Genomic DNA, 25,905 nt, shown 5'->3' on the forward strand with positions numbered 1-25,905 from the left:
AAGATGAACAGAGTAAATTACAGACAGATTCTTGATGATAACCTTTGCCAGAGCGCTCAGGACCTCAGACTGGGGCGAAGGTTCACCTTCCAACAGGACAATGACCCTAAGCACACAGCCAAGATAACGCAGGAGTGGCTTCTGGACAAGTCTCGGAATGACCTTGAGTGGCCCAGCCAGAGCTCGGATTTGAACCCGATCGAACATCTCTGGAGAGACCTGAAAATAGCCGTGCAGCGACGCTCAACCTGACAGATCTTGAGAGGATCTGCAGAGAAGAATGGGAGAAACTCCCCAAATACAGGTGTGCCAAGATTGTAGTATCCTACCCAAGAAGACTCACGGCTGTAATCGCTGCCAAAGGTGCTTCAACATAGTACTGTGTAAAGGTTCTGAATACTTATGTAGATATCATATTTCAGTATATGTTGATATCTTTTTCCACAAAAAAACACAATTGTTTTTGCTTTGCCATTATGGGGTGTTGTGTGTAGATTGATGAGAGAAAAAAACCAATTTAATCAATTTTAGAACAAGGCTGTAATGTAGCAAAATGTGGAAAAGTCAAGGGGACTGAATACTTTCCGAATCCACAGTACAATTTCATAAAAGTAAAAGATAGCTAATAATTACAAACCAGAATACCCTTTTGTAGTTTTTAACACACCACAAGACAAAACAATTGTATAGTAGAAGATTCACAATTCACAATTTAGACTCCTTCCCGAAACTCAGATTTGCTGTCAATGTTTTTGGTATCTTGGTCTGTGTTGCATCGACACCTGTAGAACAGACAAAAACACGTATTTGAAACAATTCTTCATTCATATATATACGGATGGACATAAAGAAGGACGGACAGTCAAACTCACCCTTTGATTTGTTGCATCTGTGAGATGGTTTCTGGCAACACCCTCCCGTATGTCTCAGGTAAAATGAAGCAGCACAGACCCCCAAATATTGCCAGGCTACCAATAAATATGTATGGGAGGTTCTTGTAGTAATTTCCTGCAAATAACAAAATCAAGACGTTTTCAGTACCAAGGGAGGGGTCTGAATATCAGCAAAGCAAATTCACAGTGAGAGACATTGTCAATCTTGTTTATCTCTACTGAACAAAGAAAGGGACCGTGAGTCAGGTTTTACCGAGGTAGATGATGAAGGGGGAGAGGATGGTGACTATGCGTGCTGCCATGGAGCACGTCCCCATAGCCATGTTCCTAACCACGGTGGGGAAGAGCTCCGACGTGACGGCGTACACCACACAGAATGCTGCGGTGATGGCAAACTTCCCCACCATCTCCAGAAAGACGGCCACTTCTGGGAGATCTGAAACATAGAGAGACAGCCAGGTGTAAACTGGGTGATAAATATATGTAAATGAGACTCCCCCTGAGACTGTCAATTAATTTTACCTGTTGGGACAATGTTAATGAAGAGAATAACAGTGCCACCTAGGAAGAGAGTGGAGGACTGGCATAAGTGTCTGGAACAGTATCTGAGAAGCACCAGGGCGATGAAATAGGCGGGCACTTCTACAACTCCAGACAGGAAGCAGTTGATATAGGGATTTCCATTGAGGTTGTTTGTGTTCAAAATCAGGGCAAAGTAACCACAGGAGATTATCATCCTGCAGAGAAGGGAAATCAAAGATACAGAGCCTATTGAGCAGGATAAACAGGCACAAACAAAGTCGTATTCAGAGCCATTGATATTGTTTAGGACTTCAGCTGCTAGGACTTACCACAGAAGGGAACACAGAACTGTGATTGAGAGCATGTTGCTGCTCCTCATGACATCCAGAATGTTGTGTTTCATGTCCTTCATGGCCAGAGCATCTTCTACCTGGTGATATGTGGGTAAGTCATCATCAGGATACATCATTTTTAAAAGCAAAATGCATAATGGTTGACATTTGTTAAGAGTAAATTCATACACATTTCTAAGACTTGTCTTGAGACATGGACTGTGTCTCATTACACACCATGACATTTTGTGCCATGTCGTCACGAAGACATGCAATGCAAAGCGCTTGACAACATTTTAACACACACACACACACACACACACACACACACACACACACACACACACACACACACACACACACACACACACACACACACACACACACACACACACACACACACACACACACACACACACACACACACACACACACACACACACACACACACACACACACACACACACACACACACACACACACACACACACACACACACACACACACATACATACACAGTTGAAGTCGGAAGTTTACATACACTTTAGCCAAATACATTAAAACTCAGTTTTTCACAATTCCTGACATTTAATCCTAGTAAAAATTATTTGTTTCAGTAGAGAGAATGATTTATTTATGATTTTACTTTTCACATTCCCAGTGGGTCAGAAGTTTACATACACTCAATTAGTATTTGGTAGCATTGCCTTTAAATTGTTTAATTTGGGTAAAACATTTTGGGTAGCTTCCCACAATATTGGCCCATTCCTCCTGACAGAGCTGGTGTCACTGAGTCAGGTTTGTAGGCCTCCTTGCTCGCACACGCTTTTTCAGTTCTGCCCAAAAATGTTCTATAGGATTGAGGTCAGGGCTTTGTGTTGGCCACTCCAATACCTTGACTTTGTTGTCCTTAAGCCATTTTGCCACAACTTTGGAAGCATGCTTGGGGTCATTGTCCATTTGGAAGACCCATTTGCGAACAAGCTTTAACTGATGTCTTGAGATGTTGCTTCAATATATCCACATAATTGTCCTCCCTCATTATGCCATCTATTTTGTGAAGTGCACCAGTCCCTCCTGCAGCAAAGCACCCCTCAACATGATGCTGCCACCCCTGTGCTTCACGGTTTGGATGGTGTTCTTCGGCTTGCAAGCCTTCCCCTTTTTCCTGCAAACATAACGATGGTCATTACGGCCAAACAATAGTCTGGCTTTTTGATGGCGGTTATGGAGCAGTGGCTTCTTCTTTGCTGAGCGGCCTTTCAGGTAAAGTCGATATAGGACTCGTTTTAATGTGGATATACTGTAGATACTTTTGTACCTGTTTCCTCCAGCATCTTCACAGGGTCCTTTGCTGTTGTTCTGGGATTGATTTACACTTTTTGCACCAAAGTACGTTCATCTCTTGGAGACAAAACGCATCCCATGGTGTTTATACTTGCGTACTATTGTTTGTACAGATGAACGTGGTACCTTCAGGCATTTAGAAATAGCTCCCAAGGATGAACCAGAGATTGCAGTTCTACAATCTTTTTCTGAGGTCTTGGCTGATTTCTTTTGATTTTCCCATGATGTCAAGCAAAGAGGCACTGAGTTTGAAGGTAGGCCTTGAAATACATCCAAAGGTACACCTCCAATTGACTCAAATTATGTCAATTAGCATATCAGAAGCTTCTAAAGCCATCGCATAATTTTCTGGAATTTTCCAAGCTATTTAAAGGCACAGACAACTTAGTGTATCTAAACTTCTGACCCACTGGACTTGTGATACAGTGAATCATAAGAGAAATAATCTGTCTGTTAACAATTGTTTCCCTACGGGCCAAACCCTCCCTAACCCGGACGACGCTAGGCAATAAATAGGCCATAGTGGGGAAATAATTACATAATAACATACAATTTTACCTGACCACTCAGAGGTGTCTGCATGGTCCAAAGCACTGCATTGCCTCGTTTTGTATCACATTCAAATGATACAACTGTTGGGGACAAAAATGCAATTTCAGATTGTGGGGAGGACATGTCACCCCTGCCCCCAGGGAAAGTTGTGCCCCTGATAAAAACACACTTTGCTTGCTGTTTAAGGCAAAGAAAACATTACTTTGACTAAATTTGCCCGCGGGCCAGGTACTGTAGCTTATAGGCCTAGTTCTATGCGTCTGTGTTTCTCAACATTGATAGGAACGCTCCAAACAAAGACAATGACTAAATTGACAGAACTTGTAAATGGAATTAAATAAACCCAAAACTTTCTCACAAGTGTAGCAAGGTTTTTGCACTCTGCAAACAATGTGTCCACTCCGACAATGAGAACAGGAAGACTGGAATAATAATATTGAACGCATTAAAACTAAACCGTAACCGTAACCAAAGTAACAAACATTGTAGACCAGAAATTATGTGAATTAACTGTTAATGTACTACTGGTGATATATGTAATGGGGAATTGATAGACACTAACAATCAAATGCAAACAATTCACACAATGCAGTGAAACAATGAATGTGCACAGATTGGCGGGAGAGTGCACATTCTGGAGAGAGAAGTGCATTGTGCATCTGGATGTATGGTCAATCTGACGTCTGCATTGGCCATGCTGCATTTAGGGTGATATGGCCTCATTAGAAGTCAGGGCAAGAATTGAAAATCAGAGGCAAGGTTGACTTATTGCTGTCCATCAATGATTCCCAACCAAATGTAATGGGCTCGAGCAATTTTTTACAAAAACAATGGATATACAGTATGATTGTTTATTTTTTGACGTGAACTGAAGCGGCAACTATGACAGGAGAAGGCTTGAAGGGCCCAAGCAAGACTATACCTACAGGCCAAGTTTGGTAGGCACATGTCCTGAAGTTGAACTCATTCAAATGGAAGAAATGTGAACCCTTTTAATCATTACTTGAGCTCAACTTGCCCTGATGACAGAAGCTTGTTTTAACACCCTCACAGGAGATTGGTCCCAAGGAGGACCTTGGTCAGCTGACGTTGAGTGCAGAAAATGGTTTGCAAATCCCCTATGTAGGGTATGTGCTGGCAGAGGTAAAGGTGGGGACCTTGGTGTTGAGGAACAGAGAACAGAGAACAGAGAACAGAGAACCCTGGAAATCTACCCATATTAGGAAGGAATGTCATTGGATTATGTTGGAATGCTCTGGTACCTCTCATTTGTCAAACAGAACCAACCATGGTGAACATTGTCCAAATGAGCCAGGACCCTGAGCACTGGGAGGAGCTACAAGAACGAGATCCCTCCCTCAGACGTCGACACCCATATGTTGCCCAAGGGGCAAGACCTTCCGATGGAGAAAATAACTGGGAGACTGCAGCTGTGCGCCGCCTCCTATTGGAGAGGGCTAGTCTAGAGCTCAAAGATGGGGTACTCACTCGTCGGGTTTTGGACCCAGAAAAGCATCAGTATGCAGCCAAATCCATGGGTGGAATGGCCATGTTGGAATGGCCAAGATTCACACAGAAAAGGAAAGGGCAGTCGAGGTGGATGTAACATCTTAACCTGAACATGTGTGCAATAAAACTTTTCATAAATCCATAGAGGACCTGGTGAGTCTACCCCCTGAAAAATCTACCTCTGCCTGTGGAAAAGTGGGGAAGGATGCCCAGAGGAAGACTAAGCCAGTGTGCTCTGAAGGGAAATATGGTCAAATCCAAACCATGTCTTATCAATGGCTGATGCTATGGAACAGAGGAAGGTACTCCAGAGCATGCCCCCGACGAGAGACCCCGGTGGAGAACCAGGGGCAGACCAATGTCCAATACCCCAGACGGTCACCAAGGAGGAACATGGGAAGACACCCCTCCCAACTCCAATAGTGAGAAAAATAAATGGGCCTAAAGTAGTTGCAAAGTGCACCCGAGGACAGGCGGCGAAAAGTGGAGGAGAGTCATGATATGACTAAATAAAATGTTTTGAATTCTACCAGGAAATGGCTTGCTCTCACTCTTTTTTTTGTGTGCGCATTTTGTGTGATTTGTGTTTCTGTTGGGCAGAGGAAGAATGCGCTCGAAGTCAAACGAATGGGGGCAAGAAAAGGGAACCAATGAAAGATAACTGGGGTAGCAGTAGATATAAACGTTGACCAGCTGAGGGCAAAGATTCACTGTGTATGTGATGCTCGTCGTTTGATGTGACACAGACAGGGTGGCGAGAGTGGGGAAACAGAAGAGTCAATGTCGTTTCTTAAGTTGATTCTTTGCCTGACAAGGTGAAGTTAGGATAGAAGTTATCCTATACGAGCGTATGTGCCGAATACATTACGATGTTACAGGTGTCAAGCGTATGGGCATGTGGCAGCAGTGTGTAGGAGGGAGGGTCCAAGGTGTGAGAAATGTGCAGAAGGGCATGAGACAAAGGAATGTGTAGTATTGGGGAAAGTAGTGGAATGTGTTAATTGTAGGGGTGCCCATGGAGCTGGGGATCAGAAATGTCTCGTGCAAGAGAGGCAGGTTGAGGTTTCCAGGGTTAGAGTAGAGCAGAAGTTGTCATATGCTGAGGCAGTGAAGAAAGTAGAGGAAGGTGGGTTTAAGGGGGAGGATCTCAGAAACTGGAAAAGGGGCGGAGCTCTGGCCACATCATTGATGGAAAACACAGACTGGAGTAACAGGGACGTTCACAGTTGAACTCTTTTCCATTGGACTGGATTTTAGTGGACGGATTTCTCATTTCAATGAGTAGACTGGTTTATTCTAACCATATATTCAAAGTTAAATGTGTGGCATTGTACGGCACATCATTTATTTGTGCTACAGGCCTAACCCACAGGGGGTGTTTCTGGAATGGACAGAGCAGAAGGAAAACCATGAATGGATTTCCCCACCCCCTAAACTGGAGAAAGACCTTTTTTATTATTTTGTGGAATAAAATTTCACTTTCGGCCATTTGTGTGTGGCCTAAATGTGTACCTACCTCTGTTCCCCCCCAAAATCTATACTGTTTGTTGAAGCTCTGCCTCCTTGTGTTTTTGGTCACTGATGTGGTTCCCAACTGGCCACTCTGATTGAACCTGAATCTTTAGAGTCCTGGTGCGCAAACTTTCCACCAGGTGGCGGTGTCGGTTACTTTATGACACATTTACGGGTCACGACAGAGGAGTTTTGGTTCCTGACTCAAAGGGAATACCCTGCCGTCTCCTTGTGAGCATTAAAGGTCCTGGTACCCTTCGTCAGCTCATACAGTATCTGTGTGAAGCTGGATTCAGTGCTCTTGTCTGCATTAAAACCAAATATCAATCCAGGTTGGATGTGACTACAGAGATGAGGTGCGTACTGTCGACCACGCCCCCTGACTTTGAGAAGCTCCGACCCGACATGCATCAAACGCACCCATCTCATTAGTGGTGGTGAGATATGAGACATTATGTCAGACTAATTTGCAATTGACTGTCTTAGCCCCACATTAAAAGTATGTGATAGTGAGTTGAGAAGACAGAAATACTGTTTTTTCAATTGACTGCCATAGCCCCACATAAAAAATATAACTGAGTTAGTGTCTTAATGTCTTATTTCTAAGATGTCTTATATATTTAAGACATTTTGATTTATCTAACCTTTACATTGACAGGGAGTCAATGCTGAGACCAAGGTCTCTATTCCAGATAAGCCCTGTATAGCACCGCAATACACATACAAATTTAATGTACACATTAAACTACACATTCATATACACAAAATACACGCAATTGCACACAATACACAAAAAGCAAAACACAATCATAAAAAAACACATTCTTCAAGATAAAAGGTCCCCCAACAGCTTTCTGAAACGCCCTAGAGGCACCAATTCCAAAAATGTTTATGAACGTTGGAGATCATTCCAGACATGATTGTCACGTTCGTCATAATGATGAGACCAACGTGAGTAGAGACCAATGTGAGTAGAGTTCCACATACATTTTATAAACTGAAACTCACCTATCATAACAACAAACAACCAAACATGAAGCTATACAAATAGTGCAGACAGGCAACTATGCATAGACAAGATCACACAACAAAAATGAGGAAAATGGCTACCTAAATATGATCCCCAATTAGAGACAACGATAAACAGCTGTCTCTGATTGGGAACCATATCTGGCCAGCATAGGCATACAAAAACCCCTAGACATACAAAATCTAGAGTACACACCCTAGTCACACCCTGACCTAACCAAAATACATAGAAAACAGAGATATCTAAGGTCAGGGCATGACAATTATGCAATTTATTTTTACTAAGAGCAGATATACCAAACTCATTGGAAATCGAAGGGGGATCTCCAGAGTTAGTCATCCCTGAGACCGGGTCTGGCATCCTGTACAGAACGTCTTTAACTTAACAATGAAGAAAGTAAAGACAGAAGTTTATGCAGGAGGGCTTTATCAACAAAAACAGTTTAATGCATCAGTCAATGAGACTTCAAAGAGGGCCAGCCAACATATCGCTCGTAATAAAGCGCAGTGCACTATAATACACTGCGTACAATGTCTTCAATACAGTGGCAGCTGCATTCATACGTCTCAAGACATGTCTTAGAGATGGTGATGAATGGGAAGGTTGCCCCTGCTTTCTATTACCTGCATATCCTTTATCTCCATTAGCACAGAGTCCACCATCTGTCTCACGTTTGTTATTCTGCAGTGATTCACTGCATTGGTTAAAACACGTCAGAAACCTTTAACTAGAGTATTCTGATGAATGACCTGGATTACGCCATAAAACAGGAAGGAGTGCATTAGCCTCTCAAATGATTTACCATTGGTTGATCTACTTCATTCAGGTTATGTACTGCAGCAAAAAGGACTTTGACTTCAACTGGATTGGTACCTAAAATATATATTTTACATCAGATTCAAAGACAAACACTTTTGTAATTCTTCTGTGGATGTTTTTTTTTACTCCATATCCTTATGAAGTTTATTTTATGAAATGACGTAAGCTAAACTGTAGCTAAGTAAGCTAGCTCACCTCTGAGGGAGTGAAGATGACCTCTGGGGCTTCAACTCTGTTCCTCCTGGCAGCGTCTCTCAGTATGGCCTCAGCCTCCTCAACTCTTCCCTGAGAGAGCAGCCATCTGGGAGACTCTGGGATGACCCTATACCAATTCATACACAGTCATAAAAAAACTAAACGGAAGCCCTTTGTGCAGTCAGGCTAATGAAGTATGCAATAAGTAATGTACCTTGCTGAAAGAAGAGGCCACAGATCATTGACTGAGTAGAAGGTTTTGCGGGAAAAACATTTTTTTGTGGGGATAAATTGTGCTTACCACCATAGAGGCATGTATATGAGTCCAGAGCCTGCCATGGGCACCAGCAACCACCTCCACTCACGGATGAAGTATGCCACAGGTGACATTAACATGTAGCCAATCGCAGAGCTCAGGAACACTCCAAGAGAGGAGAATACCACTCGAACTCCAGGGCTCAGTATTTCTGTCCCTAGGACCAGATATGCAAGTTCAGTAAATTGACCAAATGTACAAGAGATACCGTAGTTACAAGGAATGCTTATTTTCAACCTACCTAGAACATACGCTATGACATAGTTGGAGACTGATCCAGCGCCAACAAAGAAGAAAATAATACTGAATGCCTCCCAGTTTGGGGAGAATATTTGTGCGAATGTGGCCACAATCTGGATTATTATAGTAGTGAAGAGTGCTGGCTTTCTTCCAAACCTATTGATGAAAAAGAATGAAAAGTCACGTCTCACATGATTCTCCATTAGCACTGAGGGTCACAGTATGAGAGTATACAGTATGACAGGATACAGTACTGACCTGTCGGACATCTGGCCAGAGATGAATGTTCCCACAAGCGCACCAAAGTAGTGAATTGATGTGGTCAAAGGAACTTTGTACGCGTTATCACACACCACATCCCACTGCAAAATACACATATTTCCTCATTTACACAAATGTATTTTCTCTACCCTTTACAAAAAGTGAAACTGCAGTTACTGTGCAGTAACTGTTATTCTGAATTCCAGTAACTGTTATTCTGAATTCCAGTAACTGTTATTCTGAATTCCAGTAACTGTTATTCTGAATTCCAGTAACTGTTATTCTGAATTCCAGTAACTGTTGTATGATGTAACTGCAAAAATAATCACAGTAGAATTGCAAAATGATGACAAGACAACATAGTAACACATCAGTTAGTTTCTGGATGCAGTAATTACAGTACAACTGCAACATACACTGCCTGTCACGTTGTATAAATGATTGGGAGACAGGCGCAGGAATTCGTAATAGGGGGGTTTAATAATCCACCCAAAATATACAACATGCCACGAAAGGCACGGGACGAAGCCCAAAACAAACGCGTATACAAAAACACATCGACGTAACCCAAACAGAAGAGCGAGGTAAAAACTCTACTAAATACACGGAACGAGACTCGCAATACACTACACAGGGCGAGACCCGTAATAACAAGTGCACAATACATGCATGAAAGCTGAAATAACAAAGCACAGGTACTCACAGACCAACGGACATGGGTACAATAACCGACAAGACAATGGTGAACAGAGGGCACAGATATATAATTACTAATAGGGGGAATTGGAATCAGGTGTGTGTAATGAGACAGTTCAGTGATGCCTAGAGGCTGGTGACGTAGACCTCCGAAACTGGTGCTTGAAATGAGCAGCAGTACCAGGGGAATCTGTGACAGTACCCTCCCAGACACTGATGGAGCTGATGGTGAAAATCCCTGGTCAGCCAAGTGTCCAGGATGTCCACGGCAGGAACACCCAGCACCACTCCTCTGGGCTATACCCCTCCCCTGACGCGCTGCACCAGCAGTAGGACGACACTGGCCTCGAGGACGACCACAGGAACGCGTGGCGAGTTGATCAGGGCCAGTTGCAGCTACTGAAGTTGCGTCGTCGGACGGGCCAGTTGCAGCTGCCGAAGTTGTGTCAACATCAGAGGGCCAGTTGCAGCTGCCGAAGTTGTGTCAGCATCAGAGGGCCAGTTGCAGCTGCCGAAGTTGTGTCAGCATCAGAGGGCCAGTTGCAGCTGCCGAAGTTGCGGCACCACCAGACGGATCAGTTGCAGCTGCCGAAATTGCGGCGGCGTCGGACGGGCCAGTTGCAGCGGAATGTGACGGATTCCCCCGGTACTGCTGCCCATTCTATGCACTAGTTCCGGAGGTCTACGTCACCGGCCCCGTGGGTGACCACATGGTCGTGGTGCGGGTTGGTCAGGGCGCCGATGGTGAAAATCCCTGGTCAGTGAAGTGTCCAGGATGTCCACTGCCGGAACCCAGCACTGTTCCTCTGGGCCATACCCTCCCCTGACGCGCTGCACCAGCAGCGGGACGACACCGTTCTCGAGGACGACCACAGGAACGTGGTGCGGGTTGGTCAGGGCCAGTTGCAGCTGCCGAAGTTGCAGCGGCATCGGATGTGCCAGTTACAGCTGCCGAAGTTTCGTCAGATGGGCCAGTTCCAGCTGTCTCCATTTAGGGTCGGTTATTCTGTCACGTTGTATAAATGATTGGAGACAGGCGCAGGAATTCGTAATAGTTTTTTTGGGGGGGAAACTGACTAATTGACTTGAAAACGTTTTAGTACATTTATAACTTTATAAGTGGCCTAGCAGTTGTCATCAACGTGTTATGGGTTAGATGGAATGATCTTTGCTCCCGAGTGGAGCAGCGGTCTAAGGCAGTGCATCTCAGTGCTCGAGGCGTCACGACAGACCCCATGGTTTGAATCCAGGCTGTATCACATCCGGCCGTTATTGGAAGTCCCATAGGGCGGCGCACAATTGGCCCAGCGCCATCTGGGTTTGGCCGGTGTAGGTCGTCATTGTAAGTAAGAATTTGTTCTTAACTCACTTGCCTAGTTAAATAAAGGTTACATTTTTAAAAAAATGAAACATGATGTTTCCGTAAGGGTGAGATAGTAGACATGTTATAGAGCTAATACTATAGATTGTGAACTATTACACTATAACACTGTCTGATAGCTTCACTGTTATATATCATTATATTCTCTCTATATTTGAGAGAGCGGTAGGAGCGGTGAAGGATGCTATATTAACAACATGGAACTGGACAACGGCGCAAATGAAGGGTATCTTAAAGTATGCATCATGGGCAGTGTTAGTGGTAGCAGGGTTGACCTTGTTAGCATTGCTGGGATATCACCTTCTGAAGGCGTTGATGTTGAAACGTGTATGCAGTGCTGATTTACCTCAACAACAGTTGATTCAGGCCATCACACATGTACTGTATATTGGGTGGCCATGGAGGGAGAAGGAGGAGACGGGGGCTGAGTTAGGATGATATGGCGGAGTGGGAACCCCTTTTGTAAACCTGCAGCCTGAAGAGGAAGTCTGGGTACAAGCGTGGGGTGTATAGAGCCTTCATTTTTGTGGACCCCAGCGGAACAGTATCCCAAAGGTATAGAGTCAGGCTAAGGGAGTGCGGGAATCGTCCTGTTATCAAACTTCTTACTTACTTACTAATACTTGTCATGTTTTGTGTTTTTATTTTATTTTGCTTTACAAGTCTTTTGTTATCACTCTCTTAGGAAGAGAAAGTCAAAAGCTCCAGCTGAAATGTCATGATCAGTTGTATAAAAGGAGGGGAATAAGAGTGTACATAGTGTGATAAGTCATAGGTTATAAGTCTCGGCGGTGTAAACATACAAATACACTGAGAATATGGTTTATTTTCTCAAAGTTTTGAAGTTTATATATAGTTGAACAGTATGGAGTTACTATTAAAAAGGGAGGGACTGCTGGGTTCTAGCTTGAAATTTAGTAATTCTTGTTATCATACTAGAAGGTATTGATTACTTTTACTGAGTGAGACAAGGGGGAGTGCAGAACGTTTTAACTTCTGTCAAAACATGTTATTGTTACATCTCATGGCTTCTAAGGAGGGAGGTAAAGGGCAACAGTCTGGTTTCAGTCACTGATAAGGTAGGACATTTGTAGATTAGGGAGAGGTGAGGAATTCGGCCCGAGGTCAGGTCAGATGAAGTGAGAAAGAACAGTTCTATTTCACACACATACAGTATACCTCCACGCCCATGAAGGTCCTAGCATTAGGCAGGGCCATGACTACACCAGTGAGAGGAACCAATTAAGTTCCTGACTAGCAACAGAGATGTATTGGCTGTCTAGATGTGCAAGGAGTTGACTCCGCCTAGTAGGAGGGTATAAATATATGTAATTGTGTAAACATGTCTTTGTCTTTGCAGCTGTATGACCCAGTGGATGAATAAAGTTGGTTTGAGATGTTCCTAGTCGTCCGTTTGAGTTTTTACTCTGTTGGTTCAGAACCTAACAACGGATAATCATGAATTCATTCTGAATAATGTTAAGTGCGAAGGTTACAGAAGGATAAATATCATACACTCCCACCAAATGCTAACCTCCCCTGGTAATAGGTTAGCATGTCTTGGGGGTATGATCTTTGTGCCTCTGTAACTTTCTCATTCATCATTATTCACGATTTATTCATAATTATCCATAATCATGGTAGCATCCACATTAATGTAGAAGTGTTCAGAAACATATTATACTCTTATTTACAATAAATGTGAATCTGAAACACAATCAAAACGAACTGCAAATGCCTCCAACAAGTGTGTAGAGTCATAAGCGGGATGTTGTCATTGTGTGATAGGAAAATTTAAAGCTGGTCTATGCTGGTCAGATGCTGGTCAAGCTGGTCTAGCTGGTCAAACTTCTCTGACCAGCATGGTCTAGCTGGTTTTTGCTGGTGACCAGACTTTGTTGTGATTTTGCTGGCGACCAGCATTCGCTGTGTTTTGGACAAGCTAAAGCAAAACCAGCATCAAGTTTTGGTGTGCAGTTCACAAACTTTTGTTATTTTTGAACGACTCTGGTTACTGACTCGAGAGTTGTGATACGTTTTTTTCCGAGTGACTTGTTTATTTTTGATGTTCGTTTGACCTGGCCGCAATGAATTTATGCAGCAGGATTTATAGATGCGCCTCATGCTCACCGGCTCCGGAGTTGTGCTCCAACCAGCAAATGTCTAGCATGCGTGCAGAAAGTACAGCATGTTGCAGCTAACATAGAGAAGAAAAAGATACATTTAGAACTGATAATTTATCGTATGGTACAAGAATGTACGCAATTAATTGATTATTTAATGTTATCAATGTTGCTTTGTAGAAGCTACAGCTTTGTAGAAACATACACTGCCAGCCGTTTGGGGGGGTTGCTGCAGTTGTGGCCGCAACTAGACCTGGTTTCAAAGGTATCAATGAATAATCACATTTGTATACACTCTTAGAAAAAAGGGTTCCATAAGGGTTCTTCGGCTGTCCCCATAGGAGAACCCAGTTGGTTCCAGGTTTTGCGATATGAATGGACATGTTGTCCACCCAATCAAAGGATCAGAGAATTAATCTAGTACTGAAAGCATAATGTCACGATTGTCTTAATAACATTCGAAACAAGGCGCAGCATGATATGGGTTCCACATCTTTTTGTTTGTGAAACGCACAAAAACAATAAAGAGCAAATGACATGTGAAGCTATGGAGTGCTCACAGGCAACTACACATAAACATGATGCCACAAAAAAAACAGTGGGGAAATGGCTGCCTGAATATGATCCCCAATCAGAGACAACGCTAAACATCTGCCTCTGATTGGGAACCATACCAGGCCAACATAGAAATAAAACAACCTAGATTACCCACCCTAGTCACACCCCGACCTAACCAAAATAGAGAATAAATAGGTTCTCTATGGTCAGGGCGTGACACATAAGCTACAGCTAGCACTGCAGTGCATAACATGTGGTGAGTAGTTGACTCAAAGAGAAAGAAAATAGTTGAACATTTTTTAACAAATTGATTTCTTCCTAAATGAAGGAGAAGCAAAGAGAAATAGAGAGAGATTGTCATTTTTTTTCAATTTCAGTTTCACTTACTTAGTAGGCAAATGCACCTAACTAGTTTAGCCTACTGAAACACCCTGCTCAAACAGAGGGATGCTATGTTAGCTAGCTGGCTATGACTATCGAACACAACACTGCAATGCTTCCTAGTCAAGCTAAGCTTGTGGTTTGACTAATTTATTGCCACCGGGGCCCGCCAGTGTAACTGCTTACTGACTGTACACTGCAACATTCTTGCATAATTTTAGCGGGTTTACTAATGTGTTAGTTCTATTAGCTATGTTGACTATGACGTTACTTTAGCTAATAGTGACAACGACAAGTTTTTTTTTTCGCCTGGTGACATACAGTTGATGTATTGTGCATTGAAGTCCACAAGTGAAGAGAAGAGGTGAAAGGAGGAGAGTGCATAACATAGATGAGAGAAGGAATACAACGTGGCTGCTATGGAACTGTGAACTGTGTTTACGATTGACCCCTGTATTCATTCCGCCAATTCTGTTGAAAAATGTTTCTTAAACAGAAGCAAACGGAACAAAACGGGGATTAACATACCTGAATTTGTCCAGTAGAAACTATTGTTTGCATCTGTTGGACTAATGCAGGCAAGATGCAGGCAAGAGTGAGCAAGGCGGTATTGAATGTCACTGTCTGTCACATCAAATTTGTCTCTCGACCTGTGGGCACCTACATACAAACTTTAATTCATAGGCTAGGTTATAGCAACCTCATGATGGATATAGGGAAAATTTGAGTATCATGTAGTAGCCTAAACATATCGCTGTTACATTAAACTAGGTGAATGGAATATGAATGACAGTCATCCAATATGCTGTAATAAAAATAAGGCCATGCTCATGGAAAGAAATCGTCCTCCCTCATCTGAAATGGCACTGACCGATACTGCTGCCATATTAAATAATTTAGCTGCTGTTAGCTTAGCTGACAAGCATCTCTTTAATAAACAACATTACATTTCTCCCTTGTGCTCACCAGAGATGTGGTACATTGTAAACAAGACTAGCTGTTAGGTTGATAACTTTTTTTTGGTTTTTATGTAAGTGCAACCTGTTATTTTGACTGGTTCATTGAATGAGTTTGTGGATGTGTTCTGTGTGATGCTTGGATGATGAAGTTTACCAAAACAAATTACAATAAAAGTTGAAATTTACGAATAAAGTTGTGAAGACCTTTATTTCCCATCAGTACGAAACATTGTTAAGATGCTTTTCAGACAACAATGCTGACTAGACGAGTTTGTTACATCATATGTTCTGTTGCTACTGTTCCAATCACATATTTGTGATGGTACGCTGCAGGGACCACTCAACAATGATCACAAATATGTGATCGTACTCGTCAAAGGGTTAAGACCTAGTCAACCAGGTGAGGGGGGTTAGAGAGAATATGAACTCAGCAAAAAAAAGAAACATTCTCTCATTGTCAACTGCAATTATTTTCAGCAAACTTAATATTGCCTGCTAACCTGGATTTATTTTAGCTAAATATACAGGTTAAAAAATATATACTTCTGTGTATTGATTTTAAGAAAGGCATTGGGGTTTATGGTTAGGTTCACGTTGGAGCAACGACAGACCTTTTTCGCGAATGCGCACTGCATCGATTATGTGCAACGAGGGACACGCTAGATAAACTAGTAATATCCTCAACCGTGTGTAGTTATATCTAGTGATTATGATTGATTACGTTTAACGCTAGCTAGCAACTTACCTTGGCTTCTTACTGCATTCACGTAACAAGCGGGCTCCTCGTGAGGCAGGTGGTTGGAGCTAGTGGTTGGACTAGTTAACTGTAAGGTTAAAATTGCCCTTGCTAGAAGAATGTGTTTCAGACATAAGGAAGTGGATGGCTGCAAACGTTCTACTTTTAAACTCGGACAAAACAGAGATAGGTCCCAAGAAACAAAGAGATCTTCTGTTGAATCTGACAATTAATCTTAATGGTTGTACAGTCGTCTCAAATAAAACTGTGAAGGACCTCGGCGTTACTCTGGACCCTGATCTCTCTTTTGAAGAACATATCAAGACCATTTCAAGGACAGCTTTTTTCCATCTACGTAACATTGCAAAAATCAGAAACTTTCTGTCCAAAAATGATGCAGAAAAATGAATCCATGCTTTTGTCACATCTAGGTTAGACTACTGCAATGCTCTACTTTCCGGCTACCCGGATAAAGCACTAAATAAACTTCAGTTAGTGCTAAATATGGCTGCTAGAATCCTGACTAGAACCAAAAAATTTGATCATATTACTCCAGTGCTAGCCTCTCTACACTGGCTTCCTGTCAAAGCAAGGGCTGATTTCAAGGTTTTACTGCTAACCTACAAAGCATTACATGGGCTTGCTCCTACCCATCTCTCTGATTTGGTCCTGCCGTACATACCTACACGTACGCTACGGTCACAAGACGCAGGCCTCCTAATTGTCCCTAGAATTTCTAAGCAAACAGCTGGAGGCAGGGCTTTCTCCTATAGAGCTCCATTTTTATGGAACGGTCTGCCTACCCATGTCAGAGACGCAAACTCGGTCTCAACCTTTAAGTCTCTACTGAAGACTCATCTCTTCAGTGGGTCATATGATTGAGTGTAGTCTGGTCCAGGAGTGGGAGGGTGAACGGAAAGGCTCTGGAGCAACGAACCGCCCTTGCTGTCTCTGCCTGGCCGGTTCCCCTCTTTCCACTGGGATTCTCTGCTTCTAACCCTATTACAGGGGCTGAGTCACTGGCTTACTGGGGCTCTCTCATGCCGTCCCTGGAGGGGGTGCGTCACCTGAGTGGGTTGAGTCACTGATGTGGTCATCCTGTCTGGGTCGACCATGCTGGTCATTTATGAACATTTGAACATCTTGGCCATGTTCTGTTATAATCTCCACCCGGCACAGCCAGAAGAGGACTGGCCACCCCACATAGCCTGGTTCCTCTCTAGGTTTCTTCCTAGGTTTTGGCCTTTCTAGTGAGTTTTTCCTAGCCACCGTGCTTCTACACCTGCATTGCTTGCTGTTTGGGGTTTTAGGCTGGGTTTCTGTACAGCACTTTGAGATATCAGCTGATGTACGAAGGGCTATATAAATACATTTGATTTGATTTGATTTAAGGTTGCAAGATTGAATCCCCCGAGCTGACAAGGTAAAAATCTGTCGTTCTGCCCCTGAACGAGGCAGTTAACCCACCTAGAGGCAGTTAGCCCACCGAGGCAGTTAACCCACTGTCATTGAAAATAGAATATGTTCTGAACTGACTTGCCTAGTTAAATAAAGTTTAAATAAAGGTGTCAATTATTTTTATTTTTTTTAATCGGCCAAATCGGTGTCCAAAAATACCCATTTCCGAATGTTATGAAAACTTGAAATCGGCCCTAATTAATCGGCCATTCTGATTAATCGGTCGACCGATAAAAACAGTATTTCTGTTACATGTATTTGAAATACATATTTAAAATTACACCTGATTATTTTGTCATTGTATTTCACTGACCTGAACTACAATCCAATGTATTTGAAACAAGATACTTTCGAGACCTGTAATTTGTATTTTGAAAATACATAATCATTTTCTATACCATTTTCTTTTTGTGATTCACCATTTTGTGACCCCTTTTCACCCTGCATTGGTATCAGAAGTCTGATGGCACTAGGATGTGATAAGAGTCAATAATAATACCCAGCGTGCAATTGTACTTTTTTACATTTACATTTTGGTCACAGCAGAAGGTCACCATGTCATTGGTTTTAGGGTTAAAGAGTTGGATGGAAAAAAATACAATTCCCTTATGTTGCTGATTTTTGCAAATCCAATCAGTTTTCCACATTGATACAACATCATCACATCGATTTTATTTGTTGAAATGACGTGTGCCAGTTTTTAGCCTGGTGGGTCTTATGCAGTGTGACTAACAGTCAGTGCATTCAACTACGGTAGTCATACAAGCACATTTCACAGTCATAGCAAATAAAACGTTTTTTGTTTTTTTTAAAACATTTTTTTACTGTTACTGAGAATGTTGAATGCGTGGCACTTGCAAATGTATTTTGTGTTTTTCGAAATGACAAAATACCTCAGGGTTAGGGTTAAGCCTAACCCCAAAATACCTACATTATTTGCTTTTCATTCTCTTTTTATTATCATACACACCATTTTTTAGGTGCTTGGTAATAGTCAATCATGTTTGCAGTGATTTGCAATACATTTTTCTCACCTCCGTGACAAATGTTGACTGGTAGACCTCTTTGCTGTATTTCCAACCGTCCAAGCAACTCTCCAGCTCAATTTCACTCACGTTGATATCCACATTTGGAATGCTATTCAGGCGAGAGTAGTTTTCAACTGTCTCCAGTTTGAGTCTTGAGCACGAGCTACGCTGTGACACACCATTCGTTGTCACCATGGGGATGGTCACATTTCTCCACATGTCACTGACATTATAATCCTCAGGAATAAAGCACTCATGTGGCGGGGTATCGCCTACAAACACTATATAAATACCAGTAAATCCATTGGGCAGGATGCTGATGGCCAATGCCAAGAAGATTGTCCGCTGAAAAGGTCCCCATGTTCCCAAGAAAGCTGTGATTCCATCGTAATCTCTCATATTGGTGCTGTATTCAGTTAACCTTTATTTATAGTCAAGAAACTTCTTTACTTAAAGAAAACTGCCTGAACCATATAGCTGCTCCGGAGGTTGCTGTAGTGTTGTTGGATAGCATCTGTCCCCCTCTGACATCGACATCAAACATCAGAGCTCTCTCCTTTTATGGGCCATCCCCTCACTTGGAGGCATTAAGATAACAGACAGTATTAACGCATCTTAAATTACTCCACTCCGTAGTGCTAATGTATTGGAAGGCCATTAAAAGGGAAGGTTAATCATTACAATTCCCTCTCTGAACTGTGTTCAAGTGTGGTTCACAGAATCCTGGCCAACAGTGAATCAGAGGACAATACCTGTAACTAGATGGCTGTATGGTTATGCCTTTGAAGAATTGTTTTACACCCTCGGAAATGGACTGAAATGACCAATTAGAATGTACGGACTGGAAAAAAAGGAACTATGTGCTGGAGCTCAAATTGGTTAAACCTATAAAATAAGAAAAACAGCAGGACTAACATATGTCATAAAGTACCGACTACACCACCTTGATTTTTAAGGCCATTTTTAATGGGTCAAAGGTCAAATATGGTGAAAATGGACATAATGGAAATACTGATAGATTTAGGTTAAATAACCTGAAGTTCTAAACAAAAACAGAGTGGATTATCAAAAATAAACACGTAGACTATGGAACGGATGCATTAATAGTTACTTTACATACAGTTATTATGCTTTAGAGAAAGGCAAATATACAGAAAATAGGAAAATGCAGATGTGAAAATTAACCAAATATAAAATGTACAGTACCAGTCAAAAGTTGACACACCTAGTCATTCAAGGATTTTTCTTTAGTTTGACTATTTTCTACATTGTAGAATAATAATGAATGCATCAAAACAATTAAATAACACATATGTAATCATGTAGTAACCAAAAAAGTCCAAATATATTTAATATTATAGATTCTTCAAAGTAGACACCCTTTGCCTTGATGACAGCTTTGCACACTCTTGGCATTCTCACAACCAGCTTCATGAGGTAGTCACCTGGAATGCAGTTCAATTAACAGGTGTGCCTTGTTAAAAGTACATTTTTGAGCCAATCAGTTGTGTTGTGACAAGGTAGGGGTGGTATACAGAAGATAGTCCTGTTTGGTAAAACACCAAGCCCATAATGACAAGAAGAGCTCAAATAAGCAAAGAGAAAACGCACAAAAACGCACAGTCCATCATTGCTTTAAGATATGAAGGTCAGTCAAACTTTGAAAGTTTCCTCAAGTGCAGTCGAAAAAACCATCAAGTGCTATGATGAAACTGCCACAGAAAAGGAAGACCCAGAGTTACCTCTGCTGCAGAGGATACGTTCATTAGAGTTAACTGCACCTCAGATTGCAGCCCAAATAATTGCAAGTAACAGACACATCTCAACATCAACTGTTCAGAGGAGACTGCGTGAATCAGGCATTCAGGGTCAGATTGCTGCAAAGAAACCACTACTAAAGGACACCAATAATAATAAGAGACTTTGTTGGGCCAAGAAAGACGAGCAATGGACATTAGACCGGTGGAATCTGTCCTTTGGTCTGATGAGTCCAAATGTGAGATTTTTGGTTCCAACCGTCGTGTCTTTGTAAGACGCAGAGTAGGTGAATGGATAATCTCAGCATGTGTGGTTCCCACCGTGAAGCATGCAGGAGGAGGTGTGATGGTGGGGGTGCTTTGCTGGTAACACTGTCTGTGATTTATTTAGAATTCAAGGCACACTTAACCAGCATGGCTTCCACAGCATTCTGCAGCGATACGCCATCCCATCTGGTTTACACTTAGCGGGACTATCATTTTTTTTCAACAGGACAATGACTCAAAACACACCTCTAGGCAGTGTATGGCCTATTTGACCAAGGAGAGTGATGGAGTGCTGCATCAGATGACCTGGCTTCCACAATCACCTAACCTCAACCCAAATTAGATGGTTTGGGATGAGATAGACCGCAGAGTGAAGGAAAAGCAGCCAACAAGTGCTCAGCATATGTGGGAACTCCTTCAAAACTCTGAAAAGCATTCCTCATGAAGGTGGTTGAGAGAATGTGAAGAGTGTGCAAAGCTGTTATCAAGGCAAAGGGTGGCTACTTTGAAGAATATAAAATATAACACTTTTCTGGTTACGACATGATTCCATATGTGTTATTCCCAACAGCTGACCTTTCAGCAAACTGATAGTTTGGCTGTTAGAATCTGTAAAGTCCGCTTTACCATTCTTGGGTAGCGGAATGACTTTGTCTTCCCTCCAGGCCTGAGGAAAGCATTTTCCTCAAGGCTCATATTAAATACATGACTGTTAAGAGTGGCTATCTACAGCAGTACCTTTCTGTGTAGCTTTCCATCTAAGTTGTCAATGCCAGGAGGTTTGTCATTTTTGATCAATACCAATCATTTTTCCATCTCTCCCACACTGACTTTGAAAAATTCAAACTTACAATGCTTTTCTTTCATTATAATAAAGTTTGCCCACTTTGCCAATGAAGTAATCATTCAAATAATTGGTAACATAATTTCCATCTGATTCGATGAAAGATGTAGTTGAATTTGTCTTTCTGCCCAAATTTCTATAATTGATATTTTATTTTTTATTTTTGTTGAGTTTAGTCACATAATTTCTCCATTTTAAATTTGCCAGGATAAAAACACTTAATCCAAGACAAATATTTTACTAATCTGTTATCCCATAACATATAAAGCAGCATGTGTTGTGATGTCATATTCAATGAGTACATAAAACGACAAAATAGGCCTACTTACAAAAGCTGGATGACAAAAGACTAGATCCTCAGATTCTGGAGGATTCTATTGACATAATACTGTGAACATTTACTTCCTGACAATGTGGTATACATTATATGGATACAGTCAAATTTGACAGACATTTGAACAATTTAGTCAGAGATTTTAAAAGGAAGACCAGTAGACGACAAGTACGTTGCAATACACTTTAGTGAACTATTAACAGAGTATATGTACAAAATAATTAATACAGTGCATTTAGAAAGTATTCAGGCCCCTTGACTTTATCCACATTTTGTTACGTTACAGCCTTATTCTAAAATGTATTAAATTAGTTTTCTTCCTCATCAATCTACACACACTACCCTGCAATGACAAAGCAAAAACAGGTTTTTAGAAATGTATATAAAAAATAAACAGAAATACCTTTTTCAGATCCTTCGAAATTGAGGTCAGGTGCATTCTGTTTCCAATGATCATCCTTGAGATGTTTCTACAACTTGATTGGAGTCCACCTGTGGTACATTCAATTGATTGGACATGATTTGGAAAGGCATACACCTGTCTATATAAGGTCCCACTGTTGACAGTGCATGTCAGAGCGACAACCAAGCCTTGAGGTCGAAGGAATTGTCCGTAGAGCTCTGAGACAGGATTGTGACAAGTCACAGATCTGGGGAAGAGTACCAAAATATTTTAGCAGCCTTGAAGGCCCTCAAGAACACAGTGGCCTCCATCATTCTTAAATGGAAGATGTTTGGAACCACCAAGACTCCTCCTAGAGCTGGCCACCCGGCCAAACTGAGCAATCGGCGGAGAAGGGCCTTGGTCAGGGAGGTGACCAAGAACTTGATGGTCACTTTGACAGAGCTCCATAGTTCCTCTGTGGAGATGGGAGAACCTTCCAGAAGGACGACCATCTATGCAGCACTCTACCAATTAGGCCTTTATAGTTGAGTGGCCACTCCTCAGTAAAATAGACATGAAAGCCTGCTTGGAGTTTGCCAAAAGGCACCTAAAGGACTCTCAGACCATGAGAAAACAAGATTCTCTGGTCTGATGAAACCAAGATTGAACTCTTCGGCCTGAATGCCAAACGTGACGTTTGGAGGAAACTTGGCACCATCCCTACAGTGAAGCTTGGTGGTGGCAGCATCATGCTGTGGGGATATTTTTCAGTGGCAGGGACTAGGAGACAAGTTAGTATCGAGGGAAAGATGAACGGAGCAAAGTACAGAGAGATCCTTGACGATAACCTGCTCCAAAGCTCTCAGGACCTCAGACTAGGGTGAAGGTTCACCTTCCAACAAAACAACAACCCTACGCACATAGCCAAGACAACACAGGAGTGGCTTAGGGACAAGTCTCTGAATGTCCTTGAGTGGCCCAGCCAGAGCCCAGAACCTGATCGAACATCTCTGGAGAGACCTGAATGTACTGAGTAAAGTGTCTAAATACTTATGTAAATGTAATATATATATATATAATATTATTTTTTTTATATATATACACATTTTCTTACATTTTTGTGTGTCTAAATCTATTATTGTGTGTAGATTTGAGGGGGAAAAAACAAATCAATTTCAGAATAAGGCTGTAACTTAACAAAATGTGGAAAAAGTCAAGGGGTCTGAATACTTTCTGAATGCCCTGTACTACTAGAGTCTTCCTCAGGCACCATTTACTGGCCTACCGTCCCACTTCCCTCATCTCACCTGTGAGTCAGAGATACACATTTTATCTGTGATTATCAACAAATACCACCAAAGAACTGGAGTATTGTAGTACTTACAAAATCCAATGCCTGTGCTAAGATCTGAATAGCAGTTTGGAGGTTGTGTGGGTATGTGGAAGGTATAGAACATATATTCCATTGCAATTACGTTGTGAAATGAATGCAATCAAGCTTTTAGTGTATGTGAGCAGCAGTACAGACTACATATTCCTTTGTTACGGTATCAATCTAGCTACTTGTACTCGGAAATGCTACCAAACTAATACTTTACTCATTGTTATTTTTTTAATGTCGTGGCATTACTACTATGCACACAATCAAATATAAACGTGAGATAAAAAAGACTGATATATTTCGTGACAATTGACAAAACCATATCCAAATGTTTGTTTACTATATCGACACACAATATGAAAATGAAAATATTTGGCCATACATAATACATTTGTCTTGGATTAAGTGTTTTTATCCTGGCTTCAGAGGGTGGCTAAATTCCCATAGAATGCTTTAGAAATGATGTGCATTTATTTTTGTGTCATAAATTGAAGTAATCATCTTTAATAACATGCCATCATGGTTTCCGAGTATATATGATATATAATGATATATAGTATATAGTATATAGTATATATAGATAGTATATATGATATATAATTGTTTGTGTATTCACACGACCTTTCAAAAGTTTGGGGTCACTTAGAAATGTCCTTGTTTTTGAAAGAAAAGCTTTTTTTTTGGTCCGTTAAAATAGCATCAAACTGATCAGAAATACAGTGTAGACATTGCTCATGCTGTAAATGACTATTGTAGCTGGAAAAGGCTGATTTATAATGGAATATATTATTTGTTTTGCACCCAGGGCTCTGGGTCTTGTTGTTCCTGAATGCTCTTTTATGTTTAGATAAGAATTGTATACCTGTCTTGTATACCTATACACCATTCTTGTGTGTGTTTAATAAAACATATTTGAAATAGAATATCTACATAGGAGCACAGCGGCCAATTATCAACAACCATCACTCCTGTGTTCCAATGGCACGTTGTGTTAGCTAATCCAAGTTTACAATTTTAAAAGGCTAATTGATCATTAGAAAACCCTTTTGCAATTATGTTAGCACAGCTGAAAACTGTCGCACTGATTAAAGAAGAAATAAAACTGGCCTTCCTTAGACTAGTTGAGTATCTGGAGCATCAGCATTTGTGGGTTCGATTACAGGCTCAAAATGGCCAGAAACAAATAACTTTCTTCTGAAACTCGTCAGGTTATTCTTGTTCTGAGAAATGAAGGCTATTCCATGCTAGATTGGACCTTCCACAGTCCAATAGAATTAACAACGTTTCACTTCCCTCTGTTCCAGTCCGGGTTTTGCCGGTGGACTGTTGTATGTGCTGCCAAAACTGCCCCTTTTTCCAAGCTCTGCTGCCAGTTGTCCCGGTCAGTTTTCTTTTCATAGAGTCCCGAACCGATTTGGCACACTTTGCTTTCATGGTCTTTAAATACACACCTCAATCTTGTCAAGCATTAAAGGGAATGTACGAATATAGAATTACTGATACTTGCATTTATCACAGAGGAGATGACATTCTCATGAGAGGTTGAGAATTCTGGGAAGCGATGTTCCTGTTCGTACCCTTACAAAAAAGTCCCACAGGAATCTTGCAGGATTGACAAAATCCTGCAGGAAAAGTCCATGATGCTTCTGCAGGACTCCTGCATTAGTATGACTTGTCCTGCAGAATTTTTGAAAATCTTGTACAACCATGACAAACCCTGCTGGAATCATACAGGACCGAAACCTGCAGGATTTGGATATTTCCTGCATGATTTGGCAATTCCTGCAGGATATGAGAATTCCTGCAGGACCCGACAATTGCTGCACAACCAAGTCAATTCCAGCACAAATCCTGCAGCATTTTGATATTACTAGGGACATATCCAGTAGTCAAACTACTGAAGGAGGAGATAAAGGTGGGTGCACATCATTTTATATAAGGCTAGCTAGTTTTTTTTATGAAAAAAGTGTCTTGAACTCTCCTTTACAATTTATAACAAGAAGATGAATGATCATGTGACATATTGTTCACCATGGCAACGGTCAGCCTGGCTCAAAGCCATACAAAACATAGCCTACTGTATGTATTT

General features: G+C 41.6%; 1 protein-coding gene across 1 annotated transcript; it reads right to left on the bottom strand.

The window, feature by feature from the left end:
* Nucleotides 1-316: 316 nt before the first annotated feature.
* LOC110537738 (solute carrier family 22 member 4) lies at nucleotides 317-19,327 on the bottom strand. Its single transcript, XM_021624091.2, has 10 exons — nucleotides 18,855-19,327; nucleotides 9,526-9,629; nucleotides 9,269-9,423; nucleotides 9,013-9,184; nucleotides 8,712-8,838; nucleotides 1,745-1,845; nucleotides 1,416-1,630; nucleotides 1,147-1,329; nucleotides 873-1,008; nucleotides 317-782 (listed from the first exon to the last, which is right to left on the bottom strand). The coding sequence occupies exons 1-10, from the start codon at nucleotides 19,245-19,247 to the stop codon at nucleotides 713-715; spliced, it is 1,656 nt and encodes a 551-aa protein (XP_021479766.2). The 5' UTR covers nucleotides 19,248-19,327; the 3' UTR covers nucleotides 317-712.
* Nucleotides 19,328-25,905: the final 6,578 nt, after the last annotated feature.

This window comes from Oncorhynchus mykiss, chromosome 12 (genome assembly GCF_013265735.2).
Source record: "Oncorhynchus mykiss isolate Arlee chromosome 12, USDA_OmykA_1.1, whole genome shotgun sequence".
Lineage (NCBI taxonomy): Eukaryota > Metazoa > Chordata > Actinopteri > Salmoniformes > Salmonidae > Oncorhynchus > Oncorhynchus mykiss.